The 13,228-nt window shown below is 39.2% G+C and overlaps 1 protein-coding gene across 2 annotated transcripts in view; it reads left to right on the top strand.

Moving 5' to 3' along the window:
• Positions 1 to 235: 235 nt before the first annotated feature.
• The window catches only part of LOC135939717 (trace amine-associated receptor 1-like), a 35,689-nt gene continuing 22,696 nt past the window's right edge, over positions 236 to 13,228 (top strand). For both annotated transcript variants that reach the window (XM_065484230.1, XM_065484229.1), the window contains exons 1-3: positions 236 to 354; positions 9,050 to 9,282; positions 10,113 to 10,238. In XM_065484230.1, the coding sequence (XP_065340302.1) occupies position 354; positions 9,050 to 9,282; positions 10,113 to 10,238 (360 nt within the window). In that variant the 5' untranslated portion in view covers positions 236 to 353. The remainder of the gene's footprint in view (positions 355 to 9,049; positions 9,283 to 10,112; positions 10,239 to 13,228) is intronic.

The following is a 13,228-nucleotide window of genomic DNA, read 5'->3' as shown; positions in this document are numbered from 1 at the left end:
AAGATATATTCACATATTACAACCTTAATCACGACCAGAAATTGATTGTTTTAATAAATTAAACTATAACTATTTGAATGGAAAATTGAGTTAAATGGTGCAATGAAGGGCAGGACGAAGGGATGGAGCGTTTTGCGAGGTGAATGGAGGGCGGCAGTGCCTCGCCTCCCCTCCGCCGGCGGCCGGGGTTGCGGGCTGGAGGCTGGCTGGCTGTGTTTCAATAAAAGCAGCGGCGGGCGGCGAGCAGACGTCAGTGCGAGAGATGGTCCAGCAGCCGAGTATCAGTGCGCCGCACTAAGCCAGCCATCGAGCCGTATCATGCGTTGTCGCTGCTGCTGCCGCCCTATCAGATAAGTCAGTGTTGTTTCCGAATTTGCTTTTCACTCATGCTTTTCTGGGATGCTGGGGTGTCCATTTTTAAATATTTTTTATTTTGCAAACCCAAAATTCTTTCCTTTGCTCTCACTGACGCAAATTTGTTGACTTCTCGTCTTTCTATTATTTTTGGAGCATAAAAATATAATCATGAATATGAAGTGTAATTGAAAAAACCCTGATTAATTACGAAATGGCTCAGTCTCTGCAATGATAATAATGAGAATGCGGTAGCTATTAATTATATTTTATAAGAAGAAAAATAAAATCCCACTTTTCCGAATTATAAGGCTCGCTGTTAAAAAAAGCAGCTGAAATTATTTTCATTTTGAAAAGAAAATAATGATCATTCCATATCTTCGCCTTTCCTAGTCTTTATTTTCCTCAAAGTGCCATTCGTTAAATTAATTTAAAACGATTGAGTCATCTTAAGCAACTTTGTTCTTTGAGGGACTGTAAGTGCGACTTTGCGAGTCGTCGTTTTTGCGAGGTGGAGTGCAGTGAAACGGATTCGAGCCCACTGCCGTGTGTCTTTGTGGTGGTTTTCACAGTCGAGTTTGTTTTCCAGAAGCCGATTCGACTAAGTGACACCCGAGACACTCGCTGAAAAACCCAGCTTTGCAAAGTTGCCCCCTTTTGATCTCGAACTCTTGGCCAAATCGAAAACAAACTGCTCTTCCGGCAGCACAAAAAACCGCTTTGGCTCGCTCGCTCTCTTCGCTTTTGCCCCAAGCGACAAACTAATTTACTTTTTGCCCGCGCAAATTATCCACCAGCGACCGCATTGAAGGCGCGTCTCTTCCGACCTCCGTCGGCCATGTTGCCTGCCAAACTTCTTTTCAGCCGCTGCTTTGGCCAAACAATTTTTTCTGCCCCTGTTCAAACAAAATTCTCCGGCTGTTAAATTCTTGAAAGAAGAATTTCACTTACTCAATCGATATGCAAGTGCCAGAATGACTTATATCTTTTATAGATAAAAAATTATTGCGGATCAGCAGGAAAACTTCTTTATTTTCAAAATTATAGAACGTATTTTGAACGTTTATAATCATTACTAGATATTAAAAAGCTTCACTTTCTCTCAATTTTTATTACATTTAAAACTGACAAAAAATCTTAAAGGCCCCTGAATTGAATGATTGACGCAATTTTGTGGTAAAAATGGATTAAATTGTTTCTAATTTTTAACACTTTTTTCAAACAAACAATTTGCTTTTCTGAGTCAAGCCAAAAAGTTATTTTATTGATAAAAAATGGCATCAATCGTTCCATTCAGGGAGCCTTTCATAATTAGAGCCTCATGGAATTTCGATTGTAGAAATTTCAAGACTTCAAAATGAATGAAAAGAGCTAGAAATGAAAAGATTAGTATCCAGTAAAGCCAATATTTTTTGCTAACATTCTCCCTAGACTTGTAATTTTTTTATTTTTCACTTTTGGGGTTTATTTATTTTGCGATCCAACCGTTTAGTGGGTGTACCACTGTACATACCAAATATAAACGCAAAATCTGAGCATATCCTGAGTATGAACGACTTCAAAATTATTCGTAAACTGACCCGTATCTTTGGTATTGGGACCTCTTTTAATGAGGGTAAAATATTTAAATTAAAAACATTGTAGGCTCAGCCAATTATTCCTCATTTTTCAGTTTTCTGTTTAGATAATTTATATTCTTAAGCTATTTTTTGTTCTCGAACATCATTTTTGTCCCGATAATTTTTTTTAATAAAGTTATTTCCTAAAATTTTTCAAGTTCTTATGCAGAGAAAGATTAAATAATTTTTTGAATAGTTCACACCTGACAATGAGCAAAAAATAAAAACTATTAGAATTTTACATACAGCATTTCACAGAGTAAAACGCAACAATTTAGTTAAAAATTAAATTAGCCGCACGACGATCCATGCGTATTTGCAATGCGCGTCACGAGTTAAGAAGGAAGACGAAAAAGTCGGTGATGGAAAATCTCTCCTTTTTGCCACTTCTTTTTCGGTGAGCGCGCGCGATTTCTCACAGAATCTTCCTCTCTGCGGCTCATAAATGCAAATGGGTTAAGCCTCTCTCTCTCTCTCTCTCTCTCTCTCTCTCTCTCTCTCTCTCTCTCTCTCTCTCTCTCTCTCTCTCTCTCTCTCTCTCTCTCTCTCTCTCTCTCTCTCTCTCTCTCTCTCTCTCTCTCTCTCTCTCTCTCTCTCTCTCTCTCTCGTCGGCATTTTTCGCGCGCGCCACTCCATTACGCCAGAGACTTGGCCGTGTTCGCCTCGGGACGCTGCGAATTCAATACCGTTCGCTTTCGCACCAAAGAAAAACATTCATGTGGGTAGGAACGACGGCTTGGGTCCGGTTCCACTAGCAGAGCACTCTTCCAAACCGGAAAGTCACAGACATCTTTTCCCTTTTTATTTATTTTATTTCTTATATATATTTTGAGAAATTTCAAAAGAGATGTATTTTCAGTAAGAGGAGAGTAAAATTCGGGAGCAGGCGCTTTTTTGCATTTTTCGTTCGCACCGAATCGATGTCTGTGGGCGAGGGAAGGAGCGTGTTGCGTCGTAAAATGTTTGCGGCCGTGGCCAGCGAGTGAAACAAAAGTTGCGCTAATAAAGTGCTTTTACGGCCTTCCATTCAGATCGCATTTCTGAATGCCAAATACGCCCGGGAAACGTCAATGCAGCGCGACACCCATGCCAAAACGAGCATTTTAGCTCCAAGAAGTATACTGTTTTGTTTCGCTTGAGCAACGCATCTCCACAAACATTCATTCACAAGACACAAGTTGCTAGATCATTTAACATATATATTTTATTTCTTTCCTTCCGTTTCAATGTGCAATTACTAAAGAAATATTTTGCTGATAGATAGTAGATATTTTTCGGCACCAATTGTGTACGAAAACAACAACAAAAGCAAAAAAAAAAATTATGGTGAAAATGTATTATTAGTGGAAAAATGTTATTCTTCATTTTCTTGAATTAGGCAGCTTGAGAAAATGTCATATGGTACGATTTTCGTAACGCAGAAAATCGGTTCTGACAACATTTTTTTATTTATGAGAAGCATCCAGATGATATAAAATAAAAAAGGTAAAGGTTTTACTACTCCACAACATAGTAAAAATGCAACGATCTTTACAACTTAGTTAGTCAAAGAGATACATTTGTAGAACATGTACTATAATAGGAATTAAATATTGCAATTTAAAACACAATTTAATTAGAGATTTTATTAAAAAAAAGACAGCTGTGTGATTTAAAGAATTTTTTTGTTTCGTTATTTCACTCAGTCTGCGGAATCTGATGGGAGCAAGAATGTGGCCGAGTATGCAACCCGGTGGGCTGCGTCGCCCGGCAAAAAGCCTATAGCGGGCCGTGTGCAGGCGCTAGCTTGCTCGCTGGCAGGCTCACAGATGCGCCGAATTGCTCTCTTCGCGATGCACTAACGACACACATTCATCTCCATTCCGCCGACACGACGTGAGCCCTCGAAACACGCGCGCCGAATAACACTAGCTGGTGCTTGCATCAGGAAAAAAAGAAAGTAACAGATGCAACGGATCGAAACGCTGGCTTCTTGGAAAACAGATTATCTCGATTTTAGGGGGAATTCTTTTAGCTCTTTCGTTCTTTTCTTGGTGTTCATTTAATACGAATCTTTAAATACAATCAATTCTTCTTTAATAAAGCTCATTACACGTTTGAATGTTTCACTGGGATTCTGAATCAAAGTGTATTATTTATTTCTCGCGTGTTAGAAAGGTAAGATGGCGACTAACAAAGATTTCTGGTTGGCGTGCAGCCATATTTTCGCGAAACAAGAAATTTAATAGTCCCTATATCTTCATCGTTTGAATTACCATAAACAGAGTTTATGAAAATCTTCTGAGATACTTTCACTTTTAATCGATTTCTGAGGTGACATTTTAAACCGGTTTCAATTTGGCCTTTGCATTAATTATCTGCGGCTTCTGGAATAGAGAACGGGTGGTGAAAATATATAGCGGTGTGTAACGAGGAGCGTTGAGGTTCCATCGCCGACACATTTCACTTGGCCCGTCTCGAGGGAGGCGGCTGTTGTCGTTGTTAAATATTGCCTCAGAGGCCGTCAGCGGTCCACGCATCGGCCAATTGCACCTCTGAGCTTTCCTAACGCAGACAAACCGTCTGTCTCACGCACATAATTTTTCATTTCTCGCAGACAGGAGAGAAAGATGGGGCGGCCACGCTCATGCCATGCTGATACTGTTTGTTTGATCAACTCGAAGCCTTTCTGTGGAAGACGCACGTCAAAACTTTGTGTTGATCAACAAGATGAGGGGTTTTGGCCGAATCAGGGCATAATCTGACCAAGTTACAAGCGAAAATATCTGTCTTAAAGTTAATTTTCACTAATTCAGAAAATATTTGCACTTTTTCTTGAAATTCAATTTCATTTTTCTGGTAAAATGGGTGTTCATAAAATATTAAACTAAACGCTCCGCTAGGCGAATATAAAATGTACAATGTCATTAAGCATTTCTTGTGGCTTTGGAGGAGTAAAATGACATGATGCCTTTTTATTAATCAGATGAATTGTGAGACATTGCTTTATATGCTATACAGTAAAAAGCTCGGTTCAATTTTTTTGGGATATTTTGATAAAATTCACACCTGGTTGCTGGTTTATCAACAGGCGGGTGACGAGAATTAGAATTGGGACGCGTTTTGTTCTCGTTCTCATGCACTAAAACTCGAAAATTATTACCGCTTTATTGCTTTTATTGCCCCTGCGTCTGCGAAACGCATATTAAACCATCTGTGATGGGAATTGCGGCTGACCCAGTTAGCTCAACTCCATAATTGCGCCGCATAACTTGCCTTTACGACCGATTTTTGGTAGGAACCCAAAATTTCAGACCTTTTTACCTCAAACTCGTCTCTTTCAAAATAAACCAAAAATAATTGTACTTAAATGTTGATATGTTTAGATCTACGAAAGTGTGGATTTTGGCCAGTAAATATTTGAATTGTTAACAGCAACGAGAAGTAGGTCAAATGGGTAATTAAAATATTTTATTCAACAATAAAAAATAACCTTGCTACCGTAAAAATTCAAATTTTTCAAATTTTATCCAAAATTTACAGTGTATTTACACATATTTTTGGCAGATTTCAGTTCCTCTCGTCAAGATTTATCACACGACGGATGACACTTTTTGGCAAAACTCTTTGCTCTGAAACAAAATAAGATTTCAAGTAGGGAGATAGTCCTCGCCATTTGAAAAGAATGCTAACTTAACAGCCTCTTGATTGTTTTTTTGTTTGAATTTTAAAACAAAATAGTACAAGTTTTTACGGTATATTAGTTTTTAAAATCAAATAAAACATATTTAATCGTTGCAAACATTTTTATACATCAACTCTTTCAACTGGAAAATGAAGGAAAGTGCTGATAGAGAGATGTGATTTTTGCAATCACAGGGCATATAAATATACCGCGTGCCGCAGCGCTTTTTGCGCGGGCTTGGCGAAAACGGTGAATACGCGCGAGAGGCACAAAGGCGAACGCCGCGGGTCAGTCAGCCATCCAGCCAGGCCTCAGCATCTCGGTACACACGCGCAATAATAACAATCTTTTTCATCTTTGCCGCGCCACTTTTGTGCTCTTTCAATGGCTCGCAATTTGAAAGAACGCTCGGCCAGCAAATGAAAAAGCGAGTTTTGTTTGCTCGCTCGCCTTAGCCATTCATAACGTGTGTATGTGTGTTTTTTCGGGCCGAAACGAGCCAATTCTTCTTCGCGCACGGATTGGATTCGCAGCAGGAATCGCCCGAGGATTTATTTATTATCTGCGTGCCGCACGAGAACGACCCACCGCCCCGGGGGACGTGAAAAAATGGGCTGAAAAGAATGCAATCCGACTGGTCCCATCAAAACTTGCTACGAAATCTATTATTCGTGAAAATGAATCGATTTATTAACAATACAAGCACTTTAGGGACACCAAACATATATTTATCTTTCAGAGTACAAAGATATGGAGTACAAAGGTATGTATACGGTTAACATTTTTTTCTGAGCTTGCAATTGTCATGGGGACGATCAAATGAGCACTAATCATGCAATTTTAAGCCATGAAAAACACAATTAAACATTTCTGTAACTGTAAAAACTACCAAAAAGCCACAAAAACGGTCCAATCCAAACTTCACGGCCTAAAGGTACGAGGAAAGTTGCACAACTATGTTTCGTGTTAGATTATTTTCCTCAAGATTTGTTTCTTTGGTGCAACTATGTGCAACAATCCTAAAAAATAAAAGATTTATGTAAATTTCAACAAAAACGTAACATTTTTTAGACAAGTATTTCTTTAATCAGAACACTTTAATATTTAGCTGTAGTAATGTGGCAAATAACATTCTAAAACCACCTATTTTTCACTAGTAAAAGTCTTAAAAAGAGACGACTATTTAGCACAAAAAATCCCTCGTCTTTAATTCTCACCCCTACTGTTGAATGTTTTCCAATTAGCTTTTCGCTTTACGCAAACCAGATAAAATTTCAGCCTAATCGCTGCAACATTACCTAAACGATATTAAGCCTTATTCTGTAAATCATATACAGCATAAAGACTATTATAATTAGGAGTTACGTAGGTGCTATTTATTGATCATTTAATTTAATTAAAACTCAAAGTTTTATCAGTTGAAAAGCTTCCATAATCATTAGAATTACAAACGCATGAAAACGTAAATACCAACAAGTAAATCCCAGTCGAGGCTCAGTGAACGCTTTTAGCAATAAATAAAAATTTACCCTTTTTCACGTCCCTGGCGCACAAGAGAGTATGTGATGTCCAGAGCATCTCTCGTCTCACGAACGCTCGGCCGACGATTTATGCCTGCGCCTCGTAATTAAACACGCTTGTTTGCCCGATTGTGCCAATGTGCACGCAGCCCCGCCTTTTTTACGTAAAACAACGAATACGACGAGACGCTCGGAATATGAAACCAACTTTTCTGCTTTGAGCAGTTCGCTTTAAAGCAAAATAACCGTCGTTCTTACCGAGTTAAATGTTGAGGGTGCCTATATCTTCAAAAAATTGAAACAGCAGAAAATAAGCGAAATGTATGTGCACTGTTCTTATTCTTAATAAAAAAAACATCCAGAAATCATTAAAAAAATTAAATTACAAATATCAAGAATTCATATTTTGATCCGTTTTTTTATCCCTCTGATTGTCATGTTCCTGCTTGTCTAGATTTCCTTAGCTAAAATACAGTAACTTTAGAGATGGCGTTTGAAACTGAGTTATCTTTGAAGAGGTTTTAAATTGTAGAGTTGCTCTGTTGACCGGTGCTATGGTAGAAAAATAGTCGAAACCAAGCGAACGTTCGTGCGAGAACAAAGTCGTTGCGAAAGCAGTAAACGGTGCAAGAGTGACAAAGTTTGCTTGTAAGGAAGTCTTGGGATCGCACGGGAGCAAACGTGAACTGCTTAAATTTCGTGTACAGCGCAGTGCAGATGTGTGTTTTGTAATGTGGGGCATGCTCACTTTCACCCACCATGATTATAAACCCTTTGCCCGAGGAACAAACTTTGAGGTAATCACAATAGCGTTTTAAAATGAGAAAAATACAATGATGATGTGCGTTCGTTCCTGAATTTAAATTTAACAAATTCACCACTAAACAAATGAATTTTTATTTTTTAGACAAGCAAGCATTGCATATTCTCTCTGAAGCATTGTAAATTATTTTTTCCGCTGTTAAGTATTATAAAAACGGACCAGTGAACATTAAAATGTGGCATCACAAAGAGAGTGGACAGGAAAAATAAACCATCAAATTTATATTTTAGCGACAATCAAGCCTTTTCATCGTTCAAGTTGGCAAAATATGTAATTTATGTGATTTATTCACAGTCATTAAAGGTTTTGTTAAATTCTATACTGTTTAATTTCTTTATGATTTTTAATGGATCGCTCCATGTGCAGTTCATTCCGTCACTTCTGTTGCTATTTTGCATTAGCTCGTTTGAAAGCAGAGCGATATTGTTTACTGTGTTGTGCATCTGACAGTGCAATTAAATCGGACAAAAGAGAGTGAGCGTGCGGCGCCGTGATTTATGATTGCAGCAAAACGTGATGGACGGCAGCACCAAATTTGAATAAATGGTGGCTAATTGCTGCGCGCATATGTTCGACTCGACGCGACACATTCATCTCGATTATCTTTTGTCCTTTATGCTGTGCGCCAGATGAATCGCGATCGCTTTTTGCCTCTTCCGCTGCAAACATGAATGCGCAAACAAGAAAGGGCGTTGATTAATCGTGCCTGTTGCAGCCCTTTTAATTATTTCGTCCGCCCGCGTGAAATTAGTCTGCCTTTCATCACCACTTCTGAGAGAAATTAGAGAGAGTGCCGGGTAACAATTAAGTCCAGGAAATTTCTACGGGGTCAGAAACTGTCTGCAGACGGCTTAAAAACACTCTAAACATTCCAGGAAGTAAAATTTAATTTTCAACTTTAATCAAGATCTGTCATCTCAATGGTCCAGTAGATTTAAATTTCTGAATATCTGGGATAGTTAAAATGACACAATAAATTTTTCTGAATGAAAATTGGTTTATTTTATAAGTCGAACAAGTTATATCTAAATGAAAGGTGTTGACATTTGTGATTTGCTGGATGTTGCAGTGCTGGAGCCGAAGGCGACGTGGCTGGTTGCGCCGCCGCTGCACAACAGCAGCTGCTCGCACCCGCGGTACGCGGCCACCGTTGCCGCTGGGTGGTGGACCGCGCCGCCGTCCGTCGTCGACGCCGTGCAGGCGCTCTTCATCCTCATGCTCAGCATCGGCATCCTCGCAGCCAACGTCCTCCTCATTTTTGTCATCAATAGCCGCCGCTACGCAAAGTACATCCACGCCCAGGTGAAACTTTTTTTAATTACACTTCTATTTTCAATATTTTAAATGAGCACACAGGCACCTTGGCTTATAATATTAAAAATAAAATTATATGTGCCAGGCTTTGGAAAACATCGCAAATACAAAAAAAACTACACACTGTTTTAATCGTTTGATTCAGAATGATTGCTATTTTGTCAAGCTAAATTATTTTAAATTTTTAAAATAATTGAAAGTTGACACATTACAAACGATAAAAAATGCTGGTAATTGGGGAGGGGGGGGGTTAGAAAGGTTATAACTCGAGTTTATGATATTTTACAATGTAAACTATATAGGAATTGTCAAGAAGAGTTTAACAGTGTGTAGATTAAGAAGTTTAAAGAAATCCCTTTTTACCACCCCTTAAAGCAAGTTTGTATGAAGATTTTTTTTTACATTTCTAGATGTTTTATTTTTTAACTGTTGCAGCCTTAGACTGCATATTTAAGTATTAGAGATGATTTGTTAATATGGTTGTTCCTATGTACAACAACACTTTTAGGAGCCGAGATTTTTCTAGCACAATTTTATAAATCTTCTCAAATAATTGTTTTTAAATTTTAGCTCTCAATTCGAACACACAATATCCGCTCTAAGTTGAAAAAATCACGTCTTTCATAATGGACGAATGGAACAGTTATACGTATATACTTGTATCATTAATGCCCTCACCATCCAACTCGTCAAAAACTCGTCTCTTGTAAAATAATAAAATGAGACAGACTCTCGATCGTTCTTTTTTTGAAATGCCCACCTGCTGTCACAGACACATCGTACATTTTGATAACTCCACTCTGTATGGTGATTTTCAGCCGCGTTACCTGCTCACTTCGCTGGCGTGCAACGATTTGGCCATCGGCCTGCTGGTCACTCCGTTTGCCTTCCTGCCCACGCTGCTCCACTGCTGGCCCTACGGCGAGATGATCTGCCAGATCCAGGTACCAAATATTCCAATTTTTCCCATAATAGACTCACTGTTAAAACAAAAAATAGACCAAATTAATCTTTTAACCAGCCTGGGGAAAAGCTGGCGCCACATTGGGCCCAAGCTCCCTTGCGGTCACTCCGTTCCCATGTTACCCGCTCGGCGGTGTTATTGGGACCCGATTAGCTCATAGCATGCATGATAATATTATGCTGAGCAAAAGAAAATTTCCATGCATTGGCAAATAATCTTTTATAACCCCAACATAATGTTTTAATTTGCTGAGAAGAGAATCTGCACACATCTTACGGTAAACTTTTTGCTGGTTTAAAGTTCCCTGTCTGCTTTCCCATTCCTTGCACAACATTTTTTTAGGCTAAACTCAACGCCCCAGTGGGTTTTTGCGGCATGATGCTAATGAAAGCAAAGAGGGTTGGAATCGGAACACGTGCGTGCGGGTGCGCGGGTGGCAACTGGTTTAATTAAGCGGCGTTTTGATCCGCACCTCGCGGGCATTTCTTGTGTGTATGTGTTGAAAGGGTGTAATTCGCCGCTTTACTCGTCACGCGCGCCCTCATTAGCATTTGAATAAGAAGCTTTCCGCGTTCACCGGCATTCGGTGCTGCATCTGGCAAAACAAAGTTCTCTTATTAATTTAAATACGCAAACCAAGCTTCAAACGGACACTTTTGTCTCGTCTTCAAAGCGGGGTAATTGCAGAGCCATGTCTTTGGGCGATCTTTTTGAGGAGTGTGAGATAATTTTATTTAATTAAGGGATTTAATTTGAACCATTGTACTTCCATTTTTCTTATTTTGGATTTTGGAAAGAGGTGGGGGAAACCTGAAACCTTTTTGACTCGTCAGGAGGCATCAAGATTAGTTTAACGGCATGAGGTTTTTTCATTTTTAACCAGTAAAAGCTGAGATCTTGCGTGCACTTGATATTTCAATTTGCAACCTGATATTTTACTTTTGACCTGGAGTATCTCAAAGCGAAACAAGTCACCTTCGCTAAAATTTCAGGGAGTATTGATATTAAAATTTGCAATATTTTATGCTTTCAATCGAATAAAGTGTGCTTTTACAAAACTTATGTTTATTTCCGTGATGCTGACTGATATGGATTAAATGTCCACATTTTTGCCTCAACATTTTCCATCCTCAAAAGTCTGTCAGCTGACAAAATTGTTGATATCTCACTCAGCAGGTCGAGCGGAAAACGTATATTTTTTTAGAATGAGCAAATGCGGTGGTGCGCTCCGAGCGATAAGAAAAAAAGGAAATCTGGTCACTTTTTCAGCCTCGTATGTGTGTATGTGTTTGTGCAAATCACCGCTGGCTGACCATTTCATTTGATAAATCCTTCGCGCTTGAATAGCTGCGAGCAGCGATCGATCGATCGCACTTGCATACGTGCAAATGGAGGATGAAAGCAGCCGCGACGTACGCGCGGTTTCATGCAAATCGCGTCCGATTCAATAGTCGCCACCAACTTTGCAGTTTTGCCTCGCACACGCGGAATTAACTTGGTCACGCTCGCGCTCTATTAGTGACGTTTTCTATTAACCGGGCCGTACTGACAGTGACAAATTGTACGGCAAAACATTCTTCATTTTTCCGCTCTCCTTGTGCGCTTTTTTCTCCCGGCACCGACGGCGACTTAAGCAAACTTTCTTTGCGCGAGACGAGCAGCAATATTCAAGAAATCCATAAAGTTCCATAGCTAAAAGACCTTCCTAAAAAATGTGAGTTAAAGATTATTTCAAGGAGTCAATAGATCAAATTTTGACTATAGTTAATTTAATTTTTAATAACAAAAATGTAATTAAAGGTCTATTTTTTTTAAAAAAAGGTCTGAAAAACCTAACCGTATTTTTTATAAAATAATAACTAAGAAAGCCATGACAATGGTAAGAGTTTGACAGCGATTTTGTATCTCAACGTGTCTATAAGAATTTTTAAACGTCTCATTAATTTTTCATATGATATCTTAAATAAAGTGTCATTTTATTATTACTAAATAATATCTCAGTATTGGACATAACAAATATATGTTTGCCGAGCAGAGCAGAAGCAAACCTGCGCCGCCTCCTCACTGACGCTTCTCGCCTTAATCCGCGCACTTTGTGCATGAATGAATGAAAGCCAGACAAATTACACCCTCAACGCCCAAATGTGCTCCTCAGCGTCGCAAAGCAATGCACGGCACAGCCAAATAAAAGGAAATGTTAAAAAATAGCTCTTTTCATATTATTATGTTAGTTTTTTTCAATATGCTTTTTATATATGCTATTTTTAACATTTCCTCCATTTTTTGGCTGTTCCGTGCGTTTGTTTGCGACCATGAGGAGCCGATTTGGGCGTTGAGGGTGTAATTAGTCTGGCATTCATTCATTCATGCACAAAGTGCGCGGATTAAGGCGAGAAGCGTCAGTGAGGAGGCGGCAGGTCTGCTTCTGCTCTGCTCGGCAAACACCACCTCTTATTATCGTGGGCGGCAGACAATGCGAACAATGGCACGGCACTGCGCGTGTAATCCGCGTTAACATAAAGTGCGCGCACAACACACGCCGAGCGAAAAAGACACGACGCAGCTTTCACGGCTCTTGAGCGGCCGAGAATTGTGCTGCACGGCCCCTTTCAGCCCTGGTGTCAGTCTAAGCCGCAAGCAGCCTTCAATGGCCCGATTTAGAATACGGGATCGTTGCAGCTTTAAAGACCAAAAACATAAGTCTCGTAGTCTCTGCTCGCCGGCTTTAGTTATTGGACATTATTTGGGACAGCTATGATGCGGTCTTAAATCTTAAAGTTGAACTTTCTACGACTCATTCCGGGATTTAAAAAAAAATAAGAAGGAATCTGCCGCAAATATTGATTAAAGAAACTCCTATGAATTTAAACAGTCTTCATTATTAGTAAAAGATAAACCCTATTTAACAATTCATTTCAAGCCGAAATTGAACTAAATAGCAGTTTAAATTTATGAGGAGATTGGCTGCAA

This window comes from Cloeon dipterum, chromosome 3 (assembly GCF_949628265.1).
Source record: "Cloeon dipterum chromosome 3, ieCloDipt1.1, whole genome shotgun sequence".
In the NCBI taxonomy this organism is placed as follows: domain Eukaryota; kingdom Metazoa; phylum Arthropoda; class Insecta; order Ephemeroptera; family Baetidae; genus Cloeon; species Cloeon dipterum.
This window is presented reverse-complemented; position numbering and strand designations above follow the sequence as displayed.